Source organism: Myotis myotis, unplaced genomic scaffold, assembly GCF_014108235.1.
Source record: "Myotis myotis isolate mMyoMyo1 unplaced genomic scaffold, mMyoMyo1.p scaffold_m19_p_1, whole genome shotgun sequence".
Lineage (NCBI taxonomy): Eukaryota > Metazoa > Chordata > Mammalia > Chiroptera > Vespertilionidae > Myotis > Myotis myotis.
Genome location: NW_023416313.1, coordinates 97,665,377 through 97,686,079, shown reverse-complemented (window position 1 = coordinate 97,686,079; position 20,703 = coordinate 97,665,377). Strand labels below are relative to the sequence as shown.

At 42.4% G+C, this 20,703-nt stretch overlaps 1 protein-coding gene across 1 annotated transcript in view; it reads left to right on the top strand.

Moving 5' to 3' along the window:
* The first annotated feature begins 7,287 nt into the window (after positions 1 to 7,287).
* ARL5B (ADP ribosylation factor like GTPase 5B) overlaps positions 7,288 to 20,703 on the top strand; it is a 34,360-nt gene continuing 20,944 nt past the window's right edge. Inside the window, exon 1 of the mRNA XM_036345544.1 lies at positions 7,288 to 7,611. Coding sequence (XP_036201437.1) covers positions 7,563 to 7,611 — 49 coding nt within the window. The 5' untranslated portion in view covers positions 7,288 to 7,562. The remainder of the gene's footprint in view (positions 7,612 to 20,703) is intronic.

Below are 20,703 nucleotides of genomic sequence, written 5' to 3'. Positions count from 1 at the left end.
GAGGCCGTTGATGTTCTAAGGTTGGGTCCAAGAAGAGCATATTACAAACCTGAAATTGGCATAGTGAATACATATTGTCTAAGCGAAGGAAGATCCCTATAATTTAGGCTGTTGTTCTCAATGGGATAATACGGCCCCCAATATGGGAGAGGGACAAAAAAAAAAAATCTTAGATCTAAGCTTATAGTGTTAAATCTGTTTTCAATGCTCCAAATCTTAACTTTACACACACACACACACACACACACACACACACACACACAAACTCAACTATTCCTCGGTATTTAATTTCATGAGAAGGCATGAGGGGATTAGGAAAAAATATGTCTAGAAAGGCTGGAAATCTCTCAATCTCAATTCATCTGGAAACTGACCGACTAGGCTAAAGTCACAGTGAACATTATCTTAAAGGTTCAGGAGAGTTGGTCTTTTTCTAAAAATATATTTTATTGATTTCAGAGAGGAAGGGGGAAGGAGAGCTAGAAACATCAATGATGAGAATCATCAATTGGCTGCCTCCTGTACACCCTCCACTGGGGATCAAGCCCAAAACCCAGGCATGTACCCTTGACCAGAATCGAACCAGGGATCCTTCAGTCCACAGGCCGACTCTCTATCCACTGAGCCACACTGGCCAGGGCTAGGAGAGTTTTGTTCTGATTTCTTTTAAGAGTCTAAGTTTTGCCCTGGCCAATGTAGGTGAGTGGATAGAGAATTAGCCCATGCACCAAAGGGTATTGGGTTTGATTCCTAGTCAAGGATACATACCTGGTTCAATCCTGCCTCAGGGTGGGTGCTGGAGGCAACCAATCAATGTGTCTCTTTTACTTGGATGTTTCTCTCTCTCTAAAAATCAATGGGAAAAAAAAAATCCTCTGGAGAGGATTAACAACAAAAAAGTGTTTCATTCCTTATTGGCAGAACATGCTGTCCCTAGGCTTTTGGTTCAAGCCACGTAATTTATCTTAGTTAACTGAGTAATAAATTTAATTTAATTCCAGCTATAACCAGTTCTCCCAAGTACTATCTGAAGTTAATTTAGAATAATTCCTTCTACGGAATATTAGATAGGGTACCAGATGTTTTTTTAATTCCCTAGTTGTTTGAAATTTTTTTCCTTGAAATTTCAACTTGTTTTGCTCTAATTACACCATTTATATCTTTTTCTTAAAATGTGTTGAACTGGAGAGAAATATTACTGGCATTCATTGCAATTAAAGAAAGTTATTTCAATGAACACATCAGAAAATATGTTATAATCCTAATGGTTGCATTATCATTCTCCTTTGTTACATTTTTCTTATTTCATGAATTTAAGATATATTTATATTTAATTTGTAACATTCCATAGAACAGTGTTCCCTCCTTTGGATCAAGAGCTACAACAAAGTTAGTTTTTAAAAGTTCTTAAAGTGATGTTTTTTAAGAAAAAAATCACAAAGGTGTTAAAAGTGCTACATTTCAAAAGCATATTACTCAGAATTCTCTAGTTTGATTGAATTATTGAAAAGTATTCCTACTATAATTTTTTAATTAAATCTTTATTGTTCAGATTATTACATTAGTTACTCTTTTTTCCCACCATAACTCCCCTCCACCCAGTTCCCACCCCACCCTCCGCCCTCACTTCCCACCCATTGTCCTCATCCATAGGTGCACGATTATTGTCCAATCTCTTCCCTCACCCCCACACCACTTCCCCCCCCACCCGGCCCAAGAATAGTCAGTCCACTCCCTTTCTATGTCCCTGATTCTATTATAAGCAACAGTTCATACTGTTCATCAGATTATTTATTCACTTGATTTTTAGATTCACTTGTTGATAGATGTGTATTTGTTGTTCATAATTTCTATCTTTACCTTTTTCTTTTTCTTCCTCTTCTTAAAGGATACCTTTCAGCATTTCATATAATACTGGTTTGGTGTGATGAACTCCTTTAGCTTTTTCTTATCTGTGAAGCTCTTTATCTGGCCTTCACTTCTGAATGGTAGCTTTGCTGGATAAAGTAATCTTGGTTGTAGGTTCTTGGTATTCATCACTTTGAATATTTCTTGCCACTCCCTTCTGGCCTGCAAAGTTTCTGTTGAGAAATCAGCTGACAGTCCTATGGGTATTCCCTTGTAGGTAACTGAGTTTCTTTCTCTTGCTGCTTTTAGGATTCTCTCTTTGTCTTTTGCTTTTGGCATTTTAATTATGATATGTCTTGTTGTGGTCCTCTTTGGATTCCTTTTGTTTGGGGTTCTCTGCGCTTCCTGGACTTGGAAGTTTATTTCTTTCACCAGGTAGGGGAAGTTTTCTGTCATTATTTCTTCAAATAGGTTTTCAATATCTTGCTCTCTCTCTTCTTCTGGCACCCCTATAATTCGGATGTTGGTACGCTTGAAGCTGTCCCAGAGGCTCCTTACACTATCTTCGTATTTTTGGATTCTTTTTTCATTTTGCTTTTCCGGTTGGGTGTTTTATGCTTCTTCGTATTTCAAATCTTTGACTTGATTCTTGCGACCCTCTGGACTGCTGTTGGGAGTCTGTATAATATTCTTTATTTCAGTCAGTGTATGCTTAATTTCTAGTTAGTTCTTTATCACAACATCGAGGGTTTCACCAGTCTTCTTGAGGATCTCACTACATTTATCAGCGGTCTCACCAGTCTTTTCGAGGGCCTTATTAAATTTATTGGCGGCTTCTAGACAGTTCTTTAAAGACCTTAAAAGTGTGGTTTTGAACTCTATATCTGACAGTTTGCTTTCCTCCAATTCTGTCGTTTGTGTCCTGTTTCTTTGTCTCGGCATTTTTTATGCTTTCCTGTGTCGATAGAGTGCCTTTCTGTGCTAAGTGTCCCAATTACCTGAGGTAGACACTCTTGGTGCACCCCCTTGTGGGCTTTGTGCACAGTCTTGTTGTAATTAAGCCTTGATTGTTGTAGTTATCACTGTGAGAAATTGACCTCCAGGCCGATTGGCTGTGAGAATCAGCTGTGTCTGCAGTGGCAGAACTTCTGTGCTGGAGACACCCCTCTGGGGCTAGACTTGCTTTGATGGGGCTTTGGTGCTCACTGAGTCTGCCCCCTGAGTGTCTCTTTTATGGTTCCATGGAGCTGCAAACTGGATGGTCCCACTCTGACCTCTGGGCTTCCTGGCTCCTGGATCTCAAGGGAGGTGCTAATCTAGCCTCTGCCTGAGGCTATCCAGCAAAAGTCTCCCTGCAGGGCTTGGGCGGGGCGGGTCCCAGGGGAACAACAGGGTGGGGTTAGCAATTATGGCTGCTCTCCATCTTGCCCTCAGAGGCTCTGCTTCTCCGTGTCCCAGTAATCGCTTCAAGCCCCAGGGAGAGAAAGCTGCCCTAGGGTTCTGAGCGATGCCAGACAGTCCGGCTTCTCCCGTATGAGTCTGGGTCCCCAGAGACTCGCCCGGAACTGGAGCTCAGAGCCTGAGACTCCATTCCGACAACCACGCCCTCAGCTGCCAGCCTGCTCCTCATGCACTCCGCACCTTAGTATTTTACTTCAGCACTGCACCTCCTCTGAGTCACGGTATGCTTTTCTCTTTCCTCCTAGTTGTAGAACTTCCATTCAGCCAGCCTTCCTGTGGTTCTGGATGATGTCCGTTCCATCTTTTAGTTGTATTTTTGAAGTGGTTGTTTGAGGCAGCAATCTCCGGTGTTTACCTATGCCGCCATCTTGGTTCCTCCCCTACTATAATTTATATACTGATAAAAAATGTACAATGAACCTGTATTTTTTTCTAACATCAGGTAGTGGTCTGGTGCATGGATTCGTGCACATTGTAAGGAAATTAATTAGAAGAAATATTTTAATATCGCTATTTGTCCATTCTCTATAATAGAAGTGTCAACCAAATTCATAATCAACAATGACAAATCGAAACACATCCATGCAATTGGCACCAGTGAGAGCTTTATATGTATCGCGCATGCACGTGTCAACTTAGCCTTTTATAGATATAAACTTGCTTAATCCCTAGAGTGCCGGGGAGTGTGATCGCACTTCTCCTGTCTTTCGTCAAAAGTGCCGGGAGCGCTATGAAAGCTTCGAAATGGCGTCCAGTTCTAAGTCTGCTTTTATTAGTGATGATGATATTGCTAAATATGTCAATGCAGTAAAGGTTTCCTTAAGTTTTTGAATATGTAACTTCATTTACTTGTGATTCTGAATTTTTTTCCTAAACTGCTGTAAAATCAGCAAAAATGCCTTGGCAATTTTAGCATAGTTCCTAGGATATTGGTTGGCACTCAAAGGGTTAATTAGACCTGCTTTCTCATTTAGCTAAACTTTTTCCAGCCCAGTGGAGCACTGCAACTTCTCTTTCAGGTAATTGTCAGCAACAGAGCAGTAAATATCAACATGAAGCAGATTATTATTATTGTAGATCATGCAGGGAGAAAAAAGGGTATTTAGCTGTAGCAGTGTTTGACTATATTGTGTGCAATGAGAAAACCTGAAGTCATTTTCAAGTTCCACCATTTCTTACTTCTTTTCAGTCGGGTCAAGTTTCTAAACTTTCTAAATCTCCATTTTCTGGCTAATGAAAAGAAAATAGGATTTCACCAAGTCTCCTGTCTACCTACTCCAGCACTTCTGTGAGGATCAAATGAGATGAGGCACATGAAAACGTTTCACAAACATTTGGTTAAAGTGTAAAATGTTTACACCTGGCTATAAAGCATGTGGTGTTCCTGGGCTGAAGAAACTGCAAGGAGGCTAGTTGCTAGGGAGAAGAAGCCAGGGGTTGCTATGTGACGTCATTACCCGGTGGCACCATTTCCAGGCTGGGCTGTGGGCTGCAGTTTGCACCAGGGGGACTTGGCAGCGTTGGCTGTGATTTGGTGGGGTGTCGCTCCAGGGTGTTGTCGAGGCCTGTGTCCCACTTGGGGGAAGCCCAGTGTAGGTTTGTTGGCGCCAGATCCCTAGTGCCTTTTATTTTTAAATGGCTAGTGGGCGTCATGGCAGCTCCTCCATTGAGCATCTGCCTCCTGGTAGTCTGTGTGCGTCACAGCTACTGGTCAGAAGGACACTTAGATATTTATGGCACATCATTTCTGTTTAGGTAAACCACAGCTATAGTTTGTTAATGAATCATAGTTGTTTTTCAGTTGTGACTAGTTTTCTTTTCCTTTAGTAAAAACTTATAAATCTACCAATAAAATTTTTAATGTGAAAAAAAATTATATGTAAAATTTCACAGCAGAATTTTCAGGTAAATTGTAGAAAACATAAGAATAAATTAGAACAGTTGATCAACAAAAATTTCATACATTTCAAAAGAGTAGAACCAATAAAAAAATCAGCAGTGTTGCTCAAAAATATTCTTTCCACCTAATTAAAAGTGAAAGAATAATTCCGATTTATTGTCTCTAAAGTATCATTTTAGGCCAACCATAAAAATATGTAAGGAATATCTAATTGGGGTGTTTGTTTGTTTGCTTCAAGGCTCTGCAAAAAATGCTTTTTTCAGATAATGTTCTTTAGAAATCTGAAAGCCAGAAAAAAATAATGCAGTTTATATCAGTGTGTAATAATTGAAGCTAAGTTACAAAATCTAAACTTAATTGTTTAATTAAATTAGGACTAGCAAACGTTCCTTTAAGTCTCTATTAACACAAACACAAAATCATTTTCATTTTCAGGCCAATGCATGGTCATTAAAGTTAAACTAATTTGCATAAGTACAGTTTCCTCTATATACGAGGTTAAAACTTGCCTTTAGTATCAGAGAGTTGGAGCACATTACCCCATATATAAAGCTGAAAGGGTCTTTGAATCATAACACTGGGAGGACATCAATCATATATGTCTCTCTGTACAGGTAATGAAATAGAGGCATACCTCTGAGGTATCATGGGTTTGTTTCCAGCCCACCACAATAAAGCAAATATTACAATAAAGCAAGTCATGAGATTTTTGGTTTCCCAGTGCACATAAAAGTTATGTTTACACTATATTAAGTGTGCAATAGTATCATATCTTAAAAAAAAACAATGTACCTACCTTAACTAAAAAATACTTTATTGCTAAAAAATGCTGCCCATTATCTGAGTCTTCATCAAGTTGACATATTTTTGCTGGTGGAGGGTCTAGTAAAAACATTGCAATATAACTGCAATGAGCAATAAAGCAAAGCACAATAAATCGAATTTGGTGCGTTAAAAGGACTTGCTACGGTGGTAAAATCTACCACCTGAATAAAATCCAGAGTCTTTTCAATTAAGTTCGCTTCTTCAACTAGTTTCAGGGTATTTAGTTACATTTTATCTGAGGCTGTGAAGCGTCTAAATTTGTTAGAATCTAACCATGAAAAAGAAAATGGAAGTGAACCGATTATGTAGCAAATTGGTTTATAAATTATACACACAAATTCCTGAGTTAACTGAGTAATAAATTGAGTTCAATTCCAGCTGCAGCCAGTTCTTATAAGTATTTACTGAACTCAGCTTGTCATAGTTTCTACTTATATTCAGTATATACATCCCAATTCCCTAGCTTGACTTATTCCTCCCGTGAAATTTTTTTTAATATATATTTTTATTGATTTTTTACAGAGAGGAAGAGAGTTAGAAAAATCGATCAGCTGCCTCCTGCACACCCGCTACTGGGGATGTGCCCGCAATCAAGGTACATGCCCTTGACTGGAATCAAACCTGGGACCCTGCAGTCCGCAGGCCGACGCTCTATATCCACTGAGCCACACCCGGTTAGGGCCGTGAATTTTTTTTTTGCTTTACTTCAAGTACAGCACTGGTGGTTTTTGCTTCTATTTTGTTGAACTGGAGAGACTCCTGGGGTTCCTTTTTAATTAAAAGAAGTTATTTCCAATCAACACTTCAAAAAATAAGTTATTTTCTTATTTCGTGGATTCTCTCCCAATCAAGTCCGTTCAGTGAGGAATCCAGGCGGAACCCCACCTGCCGGCCAGCACAGGGGACAGGCAGCGGTCGGCGGGCACTTGCCGCTTCTGTGCCGCAAAAGGAGGCAGCGCCAGACACTGCGGGCGGCCGGGGCGTGGAGGCCGGGGCGCACCTGCCGACGGCGGATCACCCAGAAAGGCAACCCGGCGCGGCTCTCAGCAGTGACGAGAGGGAAACTTCCAACTCCCACTCGTCCCCACCTCTCCCTCCACCACCGGCCGCCGGAGCCGCACACCGGAAATGAAACCAGAGGAAGCGCCACGTCGAAGGCGTGGGTGACGTCATCGCGCTACGTCAGGTGCCGTCCTTCCGGCGAGGGGCGGTCCCGGGGCCGGGCGCGGGGGCGGCACGGAGGCGGGGCCTGGGTCTGGTGGAGGATTTGGTGGGTAGGTGGGTTCAGACCGAGGGAGCTACGGGTCGGCGTTGGGCTCACTGGGCTCGAAACAAAGGACTCTGCGAACGGGACTCGGCGCGGCGCCTTCGGACCGGCAGCCGAGCGGCCGATCGACGCCCCCGGGCCACCCCGTGCCCTGTCGGCGCCGTCCCGGCCGCTTCCCCCGAGCACTCCCCGCCCGCGCCGCGGAGGGGCCCCGCGCAGCGGCACCTGCTGCTGAGGGACCCCGCGGCCGCCCAGGTGCCCATGATGGGGCTGCTCTTCGCCAAACTGTGGAGCCTCTTCTGTAACCAAGGTGAGAGGGTGCCGCTGCGCCACGGCCCGGGCCCGCGGCGGAGGGCCTGCCGCCGGAGGGACCGCAGGCCGGGTTGTCGGCGGACAGGCGTTCTGGGACGCGGAGAAGTGACTTCGGGAGCGGGTAGACGCTCGGTCTTCAGGCTGGGAGAAGGGGCGGGGGAGACCTGGTGTGGGGGGACCTGGGGAGTCCGGAAGGGAGGCGTTTGGCGACCCGGAATCCAAACGGGATTTTGGGGTATTAGTGAAGCTCAGCGGGAAACACCTTTTGGCACCTGGAGGCATGTGGGGTGGGTGCCTTTTATGTTTCTCATTAGACATCCCAAGTCTTGCCCCAGGGTAAGTGTCTGCCCTGAAACTGATGGACTTTTTTTTTTTTTTTTTTAAAACTAGTGCTGCTTTGTTTTCGACCTGCTCGTTAAGCCACTGCGCCTCCCGCTCTCTCTAATGCCGCCTACCCTCCAGGACTCGGGCGCGAGTCGTCCTTTTCAGATCCGCGGCTTTCTGGAGAACTTCCGCCCAAACCCTTTCTTCCCCTCCTAGACGTTAGGAAAGCGAAGGCTGTGGCGCTAGGTAGGGTTTTGCGTGTCTGTATTACGCTAGCCCTGGTTATGAGACACCTAGACGTTGCAAGTCCAAAGGGCCAACAAGTTGTAAAACCTGTTCTGAGTCAGAGAATGAAATGGGATGTCTTCTGAAAAGGGAAAATACCCAAACAACAACAAAAAAGAGAGGCGACAGTCGGTAAAGTTTTAGGTATTCTTTTAAATATTTTTCTTAGTAGTTGAAACTGGTTTATCAATACAACTAGTTTCATTTCGAATTTAATACCTGGACATAATAAAAAAAAAACTGTTTTAGGATGATACCAATATGTTACTGTTAATGTAGTATCTTTTATCTGGATTTAAGAAGCGAAGACAGTGAAGTGGTTTTAGTTCACTTGTTCCACAGATTGATAAGAACACTAAAATAATCCTTTTCAAGGTTATAAATATATATGCATATACATATGTAGGCATATTCAACTACCACACCTTTTGTTGTTGTTGTTCATCTTCACCCAAGGATATTTTTCCATTGATTTTTAGAGAGAGTAGAAGAGAGAGGGAAAGACAGAGAGAAACATCGATGTGTTACATGGATTGGTTGCCTCCAAGGCCCAGGCGGTGAAGGTGCCTGCAAGCCAGGTACATGCCCTTGACCTGGAATCGAATCCCGGACCCTTTGGTCTGAAGGCGGAGGCTCTATCCACTGAGCCAAACCAGCTAAGGCCAATTACCACACTTTTCAAGTGATTTTAAAGTGGCCAGAGTTTAACACCTTACGAATATTATCCATACATAAATTTAATGTTTTTCAGCAGTTTATATTTTCTAATCCTTGTTACATAAATTCGCTACTCTATAAAGCAGTGTTTTAAGACATGCTGAAAAGTATAAAGATCCATATAATAATCACTTGCTTATTTTTCCTGTAGTTTAAGAAATAAAACGTTACCTAAGTCGTTGTTTCTCCTTGGTAATCTGTCCTATTCCTCTTTCTCCCCTTCTATTTTATTGCTGCTCTTTATCAGGTTTTTGTTGTTGTTGTTGTTTTGTTTCAATCTTCCTTAATCAGATTAAAAGGGACTGGAGAAGATAAAGGGAAAATTTGGGAGATGGTGAAAAGTATGCATAGGCTGCTTTTATAGTCATATAACTGTGCAGGTCTCCTAAATCCTCATTACTACTTAGACTTTAACTTTCCTGCTGTATATTTAGTACTAGTAGTTTTTCTGTCATTTTATTCTCATTCATTCATGGGCATAGGGCATAAATCAGTCTTTAGAGTTAAACTTAGGAGATACAAAGATTTAAAGACAAACAGGAAAGGCACAGTTACTTGCTCTCATAATGCTCAAACATCAGTACATAGCAGAAAGAAGGGGGGGAAAAATAAAATGTGATAAATTATTAACTGATATGTATAAAAGTGTGGTGATGGTGCCAAAAGAAAATGATTAATTTTTCTAATGTGGTTCCTGGAAGACTACAGGAAAAGGCATAGTTGGACTTTAATAATAAGTAGAAGTTTATAACTAAGGCATGTTAGGCAGACTGAGTAGAAGGGGCATGTTATTTTAGGCAGAAGGACTAATAATATGCAATGGGAGAGGAATTAAATAGTTTGGTACATGGAAGGAAGTTGAAAATAGTTTAGTTTGGCTGTATTTTAGTTTGCCTGTGGGGGAGTTAGAGGAGATGAGGTTGGAAAGGTAGCCAGGGGAACCAGGTCACAGAGGGCCTTGTATGTTGACTAAGACTTTATACAGAGCAAGCCATGGGGGCAGTTAAAGAGTTTAGTCATGGTATGTTATTTTGAAGCAAGGGATTGCTACTTTAGTAGTCTTGTATTTTTACTTTCTTTTTTCACTTTATAAAGATGCAACCATTCTTTTCTTAAGTCTTTATTGTTGAGAGTATTACAGATGTCTCCCCATTGCCCCTCTCCTCCTGATTCCTGCCTGGCCCCAGTCCTTCACCACCCTATTGTCTGTGTCTGTCATGCGTATATGCAGTACAAGTTGGTTGGTTGGTTGGTCCCTTCTTGCCCCTTCCCCCTTTCCTCTGACATTCACCAGCCTGTTCCATGCCTCTGGTTTTACTTTCTATATTGACAGAATTAATGGCAACCTCAGCATTTTCCATTTTAACCACTATAACACATCTAATCCAGAGATACTCAAATCACTCAATCTTGGTTGTGTATTAGAATAATATGCCTCAGACCAATTCAATCAGAATGGGGTGGGGTGGCCTGGGCATCAGTGCCAAGATAATTCAGATGTACAGCCAGAGTTGAGAACTACTTATCTTAAACACTCCTTTCCCGTATCTTGTATTATTTGCCTCACTTCCATCTTTTTTCCTTGTAACATTTTAGAGCACTCAGCATCTTTTCATAAATTTGATACCTTTCTGGGAATAAGCACACTAAAGCATGTGTTGTTTAAGTAAAGCTATTACAAAGTACACAATTTAAGGTACAAGACACACTTATCAATGAGCACTGATAGCCAGCTTTTTATGACATTGTTGTTGTTTCTGACTGCTCAGATCTGGTGTCTTTCATTTCTGTCTTTATTGTGCTCTTAATTCTGGATTTTTTGCTGGTTTCAAACAAATGACACTTAACCGTACCATCTATTTGCTCCTTGTTTACTGGAGCCCTCTTTTCCCTTACTTCAAATGGTTCAGATTTCTGACCAAATGTCACTCCTGAGAGAGGCCATCCCTAACCACTCTTCCCATCCCAACACTCATTCTCTATTTTTTGGACTAATGTTTTGTTCTACCTGTAATCATGTTTGTTTACTTGTTTATCTGTTTCTCTCAATAGACATAACTGCTAAAGGAATGAACTTTGAGATATGAAATTGAACAAATCATTTGTCTTATTATGGTAGAAGAGAAATTAGTACCTTTATGACCTTTTCCTTCGTTCCAATGTAGTTTTTTGTTTAATCCACACTGTCTTTTCATTGTTGGAACTGAAGTTTTGTTACTGCTGAGCCACTATATGCCCTATTGTTTTCATTTTTTCTACAACTTTTCCCCCCTAGAATAAATAATTACATCTCATTGCTTTAGTTTATTTGTACATTTGGCTAAGTCGTTTCATGTTATTCAAAAACTCTCCATAGAAGTTTTCCCACATCGCACCTATCAGATGATTTATCCTTCCCCACCCCCACAGTATTCCTTTCTGCTCCAAACTGGACTTCTTTCCCTCTGGGCCTGGTACATAGTTGTTCTAGACATGTCTTTGCTATCATTCTAGGAATTCACTTTTTTTGGAACTTGTGTCCTTCTTGCTTTGCCCTTATTTTCATGGAGCACATCCTTCAGAAATTTCCTGCAATGCTATCCAAAGTGATAATTTTTTTGCAATTTCAAATGCCTGAAAATGTATTGGTCTGTCCTCACTTTTTACTTATACTTGGGCTGAATATATAATTCTGAATTGTAAAACATTTCTTTCAGAATCTTGAGGGTATTGATTTGTCATTGTCCTCCAGTTTTCAGTGCTGTTGAGAAGACAAGTATCATTTTCTTTCTTTATTGATTAAAGTATTACATGTGTCCTTATCCCCCCATTCTCCCTCCCCCCCTGGTGTCTGTGTCCATTGGTTATGCTTACATGCATGCATACAAGTCCTTTGGTTGATCTCTCCCCCTTAACCCTAACCTTCCCCTACCTTCCCTAAGGTTTGAGCATCTGATCGATGAGTGAGATCGTGTGATATTTATCTTTCTCTGACTGATTTTGCTTAGCATAATGCTCTCCAGGACCATCCATGTTGTTGCAAATGGTAGGAGTTTCTTCCCTTTTACAGAAGCGTAGTGTTCGAATCATTGTGTAGATGTACCACCGTTTTTTAATCCACTCATCTGCTGGTGGGCACTTAGGCTGTTTCCAAATCTTAGCTATGGTGAATTGTGCTGCTATGAACATAGAGATGCATATATCCTTTCTGATTAGTGTTTCTATTTTCTTAGGATATATTCCTAGAAGTGGGATCACTGGGTCAAATGACAGTTCCATTTTTCGTTTTTTGAGGAAACTTCATACTGTTTTCCACAGTGGCTGCGCCAGTCTACATTGCCACCAGCAGTGCACGAGGGTTCCTTTTTCTCCGAATCCTCTCCAGCATTTGTCATTTGTTGATTTGTTGATGGTAGCCTTTTTGACAGGTGTGAGATGGTATCTCATTACAAGTATCATTCTTACTCTGATTTTTTCTATCTAGTAGATTTTAGAATTTTCTGCTTATCTCTGGTATTTTTTTTTTCTTCTTTCTAGAGGGGAAGGGAGAGAGAGAGAGCGAGATAGAAACATCAGTGATGAGAGAGAATCACTGACTGGTTGCCTCACACACACCCTCACTGGGTGTGGAGCCCACAATCCCAGCATGTGCCCTGACCAGGAATCAAACCATGACCTCCTGGTTCATAGGTCGATGCTTAACCAGTGAACCACGCTGGCCCGGCTCTGGTATTTTTAAATTTAAAAGAAGTGTACCTTGATATTTTTGTTTGTGTATTGCGATGGGCCTTCTGGACCTTTTCAATATAAAGTTACCTTTTTTGGTTCTAGAAATTTTTATTTGCTTTGGATTTATCTTATGGAACTAAATTGATTATCAAGTATTCTTTTCTATCCTACTGCACCTCTTTTTGTACCAGTTCTACTGTTTCTTTGAACTTTTCTTCTGTTCTTTAATTTTCTTTTTTTATTTTATATTACTCTTTTATATTGGAAGCTTTCCCCATAGGTCTTGTAATTCCATTGCATGAATATAGCACAGTTTGTTTTTTCATTTGTATTATGATGGGTTGTAATATTATGAACACCCTTAAGACTTTTTGTAGACATGTTTTTATTTCTCTTAGGTGAATATCTAGAAGAAGAATTGTTAAGTCATTGGGTAGATATATGATTATTTTTATGAGAAACCATTAGATTGTTTTCCAAAGTGGTTATACCATTTTTATATTCTTACTAGAAGTCCAGTGTGCGAAATCGTGCAGCCCCGCCATCCCACGTGCACCTCGCTGTGCTCATAGCCCCACCCACCTGCGCTGGTCTTTGGTCATTATGGCGTTAGGGCCACAGGCCGTTTATAACATAGAACAGCAATGTTTGAGACTTCTACTTGTTCCACAGCCTTACCAACATTTGGTGTCGCCAGTCTTTTTAATTTTAGCTATTCTGTTGGATGTGTAGTTGTATCTCATTTTGGCTTTAAATTGCATTTCTCTGTTGACGATTGGGAATTAAGCACTTATTCAGATGCTTATTGCTGTTTTGTATATATTTCTTTGTGGAATGTTCAAATATTTTGCCCATTTAAAAAATTTTTGTCTAAAAAATTATATATAATTACTTATATATATTCTGGAACTGAGTCCTTTGTCAATTACATGTTTTGTGACTATTTTATGCAGTCTGTGGCTTCCCTATTCATTTTCTTTAATGGGGATTTCTCCTCAGTGGAAAATTTTAATTTTGGTATAGTCTTAATTTCTCATGTTTTTTTCTAATGGATATTGCTGTCTGTGTCCTGCTTCTTTCATCTAGAACAGTGGTTCTCAACCTTCCTAATGCCATGACCCTTTAATACAGTTCCTCATGTTGTGGTAACCCCCAACCATAAAATTATTTTCGTTGCTACTTCATAACTGTAATTTTGCTACTGTTATGAATCGTAATGTAAATATCTGATATGCAGGATGTATTTTCATTGTTACAAATTGAACATAATTAAAGCATAGTGCTTAATCACAAAAACAATATGTAATTATATATGTGTTTTCCGATGGTCTTAGGCGACCCCTGTGAAAGGGTTGTTCAACCCCCAAAGGGGTCGCGACCCACAGGTTGAGAACCGCTTATCTAGAAGCTTTAGCTTTTATATGCTTACTGGAGGCTCAGTGCATGAAATTCATGCACTGGGGAGGGGGGGGGTCCCTAGCTTAGCTGGCTCGCAGTTGGACATCCCTCTTGCAGTCCGGGACCCCTCACTTCTTACCACCCACCTGCTCGCTGCTCCTTAGCACTGCCATGGAGGTGGGAGAGGCTCCTGCACTGTTGCTACGCTCACCAGCCGTGAGCCCAGCTTCTGGTTGAGGGGCGCTCCCCCCGTGGGAGTGCGCTGACCACCGAGGGCAGCTCCTGAGTTGAGTGTCTGCCCCCTGATGGTCAGTGTGCATCATAGTGACTGGTTGTTCTGGTCATTCTGCCATAATAGTCGCTTAGGCTTTTATTATATAGACTAGAGGCCCAGTGCATGAAATTCGTGCACGGGGAAGGGTCCTTAAGCCCGACCTGCACCCTCTCCAATCGGGGACCCCTCGGGAGATGTCCGACTGTCAGTTTAGTCGGTAGTCGGACATCCCTCTCGCAGTTGGGACTGCTGGCTCCTAACCGCTCGCCTGCCTGCCTGTCTGCCTAACTACCTCTGCTTGGTGGCCTGATAGCCCCCTGCTGGCCTGGCCACCCCCTAATTGCCCCTCTCCTGGCCGCCCCCTAACTGCCCCCCCTGCCAGCCTGGACTCCCCCTAACTACCTTCCTCCCGGCCTGTCCGCCCCCTGACTGCCCCCCTGTCATCCTGATTGCCCCCTAACTGCTCCCCTGCTGGCCTGGTCGCCCCTAACCACCTCTGCCTTGGCCCCCGCCACCGTGGCGATGTCCGGAAGATGTCCAGTCTAATTGGCATATTACCCTTTTATTAGTATAGATGCCTACAGGACAAATAAAATTATTTTGGGACTGTGATGTGAGTGGGCTTGGGATTCATTATCTCCAGCCTTTTCTCTTGCATTGATCTGTATTACTACACCATCAGTTACTGTACTGTTTCATAGCAAATTTTGAAATCTGGTAGTGTCAGTACTCTAACTTTGTTTTGTTGATCTTTTTAAATAAAATATTTTGATTTTCTTCCAACTACTTACTTTGGGTATACTTTATACCCTCCACCACTAGTTTTTTTATATAATTGATTTCAGAGAGGAGGTGTGGGGTGGCCGGGGGGGAAGTGGGGGGGGAGAGAAACATCAATGATGAGAGAGAATCATTGGTCAGCTGCCTCCTGCATACCCGCTACTGGGGGTCGAGCCTGGCATGTGCCCTGGCCTGGAATCAAACCTGAACCTCCTGGTTCATAGGTTGATGCTCAATCACTGAGCCACGCTGAGTGGGCTTCACCCCTAGTTCTTAAGGGTAGAATGTGTTTTATTGGTTTTGCCTTTTTTTCCTTTAAAACACCCACCTTAAATACTGCTTTAGCTTTATTTCACAAATTTTTACATGTTGCATTTCATTATTCAGGTTGAAATATTGTAAAAATTTGTTGTTTGATTTCTTCTTTGAACTATGGCTTATTTATGTGTTGCTTTTTTTCTAGATAGCTTATTATTCCTAATTTAATTCCATTGTGGTCAGAAATATACTCTAAGATGTTCTTTTTTAAAATTTATTAAGACTTTCATAGTCCATTCATATAGTCTGTTCTGGTGAATGCACCATTTGCTCTTGAAAAGAATGTGTATTTTGCAGTTGTGTGCAATATTCTATAAACGTTTAAGTTAAGGTGGTTGTTAGTCTTGTTCAGATGTTATATATCTTAATGTGTATCTCTTCTAAAAGAGCATAGAGTGGGAGACCTTTGTTGTGTCTAGTGTGAAATTCCCTCCCTTTTAATTGGGATGTTTAATCCAATTTGTTTATGTAGTTGGATTTATTATATGGTTAGATACAAAGGTATGCAATTTTATTATTTGTTTCCTCTGTTTAGCTCTGCTTTTGTTTATCTGTTTGTGTTTTGTTTTGCTGTTACTCTACTCCCCCTTTCCCTCTTTTTGGGGGTTAACTTTTTAATTTTTAAAATTCTATTTTACCTTTCCCTCCTCTGGAGGGTTAACTAGTTTGTTTTTTAATTTTTAGAATTCCATTGTAATTTTTTATTGACTATTTTAACAATTGCCTTTTGCATTATTTCCATGCTCCTTCAAGAGATTTCAAAGTACATTCTTATATTTTTGCAGTCTACTTAGTAATGCAACACTTTTAAAGGATAAGAACCTTGAAACTACACAGTTGCACTCTCCCCTCCCCTGGTCCTTTGTAACCATACAGGTTATATGTCGTATGTATTGCATCTAAATATGTTAATTGCCGGGAGCCGGCCCATCCTTGCTGTTTCAAGGGACCTGGCATATATGGCATACTGTTCTTAATATGTTTGCTCACCTTCTTGGCACTATGTGTTTTAACCAAGGTCACCTCTCTGAGAAAGGTTGTTTCCCCAGGTAGGGATTTTCCCCTGAAGTTAGGGAGGGAATAAAACCTCTTAACTAAGTGCCAGGTGGGTAATTAATCACTTTAACTACGAACAATCATGCTTAAGCTACATAATCTTTACTCCCTGGAATGGAGATAAGAAACGCCCTAACCTTTGAAATAGAGATTGATAGGATTGGAATCAACTGGTATAAATACAGATGTAAGAAGACAGAAAGAAGAGAGACAGAACCTAGGCACAGAACCTACACAGAACGTTCTCTAGAGACAGAAGAACTTCGCTGGAGAGAACATGGCAAAAGTTCCTGGACAGAAACTGGCCTCAGAACCTAGAGACAGAACCTAGCGAGAGAACATGGCAAAAGATCCTGGACTGAACCTGACTACAGAAATTGGCAAGAGAACCTGACTAGAACCTGGTAACTGAACCTGGCTGGAGAACCTGGACAGAACCTGGCTGGAGAACCTAGCAAGAGAACATGGACACAGAACCTGGCTGGATATCCTAACCAGAACCTCTCTGGAGATCCAGACCAGAACTTGGCTGGAGATCCTGGCTAGAGATCCTGGCTAGGCTGATGATCACCTGAACACTGTCTCCGTGTCCTTCCTTCTTCACCGACTCCGTCTACACCTTTGGGGACCCCTGGACCCGCTGGGGTTGGACCCCGGCATATGGCGCCCGAACAGGGACCCCTAGGTAAGCCCCACTCTCGGGATGGATAGGACTCCACCGTAGGAAGAGAGTGGATAGTCTTCGCCGACTCCGTCCACACCTTTGGGAACCCCTGGACCCGCTGGGGTTGGACCCCGGCAGTTAATAAACTTCACAATACAGTGTTACAGTTTTTGCTATAAACAGTCACATGTTCTTTAAAGTTTTGGAGAGGGTAAAATTTCTCATATTTACTCATACTACTATTTTTTTTTAATATATTTTTTATTGATTAAGATATTACATATGTGTCCTTGTCCCCACGTTACCCTCTACCCCCCACCCCTGCTCATGCCCTCACCCCCCCGTTGTCCATGTCCATTGGTTAGGCCTATATGCTTGCATATAAGTCCTTTGGTTGATCTTTTCCCCTTACCCCCACCCTCCCCTACCTTCCCTCCAAGTCCCGACAGTCCAATCAATGCCTCTCCGTCTCTGGATCAGTCCTTGTTCATCAGCTTATGTTGTTCATTATATTCCCCAAATGAGTGAGATCCTGTGGTATTTATCCGCTCTCAAGTTCCATCCATGCTGTTGCAAATGGTAAGAGTTCCTTTTTCTTCTTCCTCTTCTTAAAGAATACCTTTCAGCATTTCATATAATGCTGGTTTGGTGGTGATGAACTCCTTTAGCTTTTTCTTATCCGTGAAGCTCTTTATCTGACCTTCTATTCTGAATGATAGCTTTGCTGGATAAAGTAATCTTGGTTGCAGGTTCTTGCTCTTCATCACTTTGAATATTTCTTGCCAGTCTCTTCTGGCCTGCATGGTTTCTGTTGAGAAATCAGCTGACAGTCGTATGGGTACTCCCTTGTAGGTAACTGACTGTCTTTCTCTTGCTGCTTTTAAGATTCTCTCTTTATCTTTTGCTCTTGGCATTTTAATTATGATGTGTCTTGGTGTGGTCCTCCTTGGATTCCTTTTGTTTGGGGTTCTCTGCGCTTCCTGGACTTGTAAGTCCATTTCTTTCACCAGGTAGGGGAAGTTTTCTGTCATTATTTCTTCAAAAAGGTTTTCAATATCTTGCCCTCTCTCTCCTTCTGGTACCCCTATAATTCTGATGTTGGTACGCTTGAAGTTGTCCCAGAGGTTCCTTACACTATCTTCATATTTTTGGAATCTCTTTTCTTTTTTCTTTTTCGGTTGGGTATTTTTTGTTTCTTTGTATTTCAAATCTTTGACTTGATTCTTGGGATCCTCTTTTCTGCTGCTGGATCTCTGTAAATTATTCTTTATTTCAGTCAGTGTATGCTTAATTTCTAGTTGGTCCTTTTTCATGTCCTCCATGGTCTCCCTATACTTATTGAGGGATTCATTAAATTTATCGGCGGTTTCCATAATATTCTTGAAAAACCTTATAACCGTGGCCTCAAACTCTATATCCAGTCGTTTGCTTTCCTCCATTTCTGCCATTTGTGACCTGTTTCTTTGTCTCCGCATTTTGGCAGCTTCCCTGTGTTGATAGAGTGGCCCTGTGCGCCAGGTGTCCTGTAGGGCCCAGTAGCTCAGCCTCCCCAGTTACCTGGGGTGGACACTCTTGGTGCACTCTTGGTTACTTGGTTGTTGTAGAATCACTGGGAGGAATTGACCTCCAGGCCAATTGGCTGTGAGAATCAGCTGTGTCTAAAGTGGGAGAACTTCTGTGCTGAAGACACCCTTCTGGGGCAAGACTTGCTTCAGTGGGGCTTTGGTGCTCACTGAGTCTGCTCCCTGAGTGCGTCCCTTATGGATCTGAGGAGTTGCAGTCTGGATGGACCCCCTCTGACCACTGGGTACAGTGGCTCCTGGATCTAAGGAGGTGCTAATTCAGCCTCTGCCTGAGGCCACACAGCAGGAGCCACGAAGAGGCTCAGCTGTGAAGCAATGCAAGCCGCTGCGGGGCCTTGGGCCTTCTCTTGGAAGTTCCAGGTCTGCCTGGTTCGGCTGCAGTTAGGTACATTCACATGCAAAAGCCTCTGCGGCAGCCTGGGTGGGGCGGGGTCTCAGGGAGTCAGAGGGCGGAGAAAGCGGCCATGGCCGATTCTCCGCCCGGAGTCGCGCGTCTCAGTGACCCGCTAATTGCTGCAAGCACCTCTGAGGGAAAGCCGCCTTCAAGTTCGCCCGCTGCCGGACAGACCAGCCTCTCCCCGTATGAGTCCTGGGTCCCCAGAGACTTCCCGGAACCGGAGTTCAGAGCCGTCGGGAGTTTGTGATTCAAAAAGACAGCCGCGTCCTCAGGCGCCACCCCCTTTCCTCGCGCGCGCGAGCCGCCGTACCTCTGCACTTCACCTCCGCAGCGCCTCTGGCTCTCAGCGTGCTTTTCTTTCCTTCTAGTTGTGGACTTTACACTCAGCCAGCCTTCCTGTTGTTCTGGATGATGTTTGCTCAGTCCTTTGGGGTAATTTTCAATTGTTGTGTGAGGCAATAATTTCCCGGTGTTTACCTATGCCGCCATCTTAGTTGCTCGATACTACTATTTTTGATGTTTTGAATTTCCACCTAGCGTAATTTACTTCAAGCTGAAGAACTCTGGTGGTTTTATAGTGTAGCCGTGGTAATGATGAATTAATTCTCTTAGTTTCCTTTTATCTGAAAATGCCTTCATTCTTGAAGTATATTTTTTCTGAATACAGCATCTTAGCTTGGTGTGTTTTTTTAATTATTATTTTTGTTTTTTGGGTTTGTTTGTTTGTTTGTTTTTGCCTTTAGTGCTCTAGTCCAATGGTTGCCAAACCGTGGTCCGCGGACCACTGGTAGTCTGTGAGGTCCGAAAGGTTGGCGACCGCTGGCGACCGCTGCTCTAGTCATTCCACTGTCTTCTGGTCGGTCTCTCTCTCTCTCTCTCTCTCTCTCTCTCTCTCTCTCTCTCTCTCTGTGTGTGTGTACACCGTGGTGAAATGTCAGTCAATATTTATAGCTTTCCTTTATCCTTTTTTTTTTTGCTGCCTTCGAGATTGGCTCAGTGGATAGAGCGTCCGCCTGCAGACTGAAGGGTCTCAGGTTCAATTCCGATCAAGGGCATGTACCTTGGTTGCAGGCACATCCCCAGTAGGGAGTGTGCAGGAGGCAGCTGAATTGATGTTTCTCTCTCATCGATGTTTCTAACTCTCTATCCCTCTCCCTTCCTCTCTGTAAAAAAATCAATAAAATATATTTAAAAAGATTTTCCCTTTATCTTTGATTTTCAGCAGGTTAACCATGAACGACCTAGTTTTTGTTTTCTTTGTATTTATCTTATTTGGGGATTGCTGAACTTTTTGAATTTGTGAAATGTTTATATTTTGGTACTTGCCCAGTTAACTTGTATTTTTCAAACATATTTTTTTCCACCCAAATTCAATTTAGTGAAGACCAGCAATTTAAAAAGGAATGAAGAGCCCTAGCTGGTTTGGCTCAGTGGATAGAGCATAGGTCTGTGGACTATAGGGTCTCAGGTTCAATTCTGGTCAAGGGCACATGCCCAGGTTTCGGGTTCGATCTCCAGTAGGGAGTGTGCAAGAGGCAACCAGTCAGTGATTCTCTTTCATCATTGATGTTTCTGTCTCTCTTTAC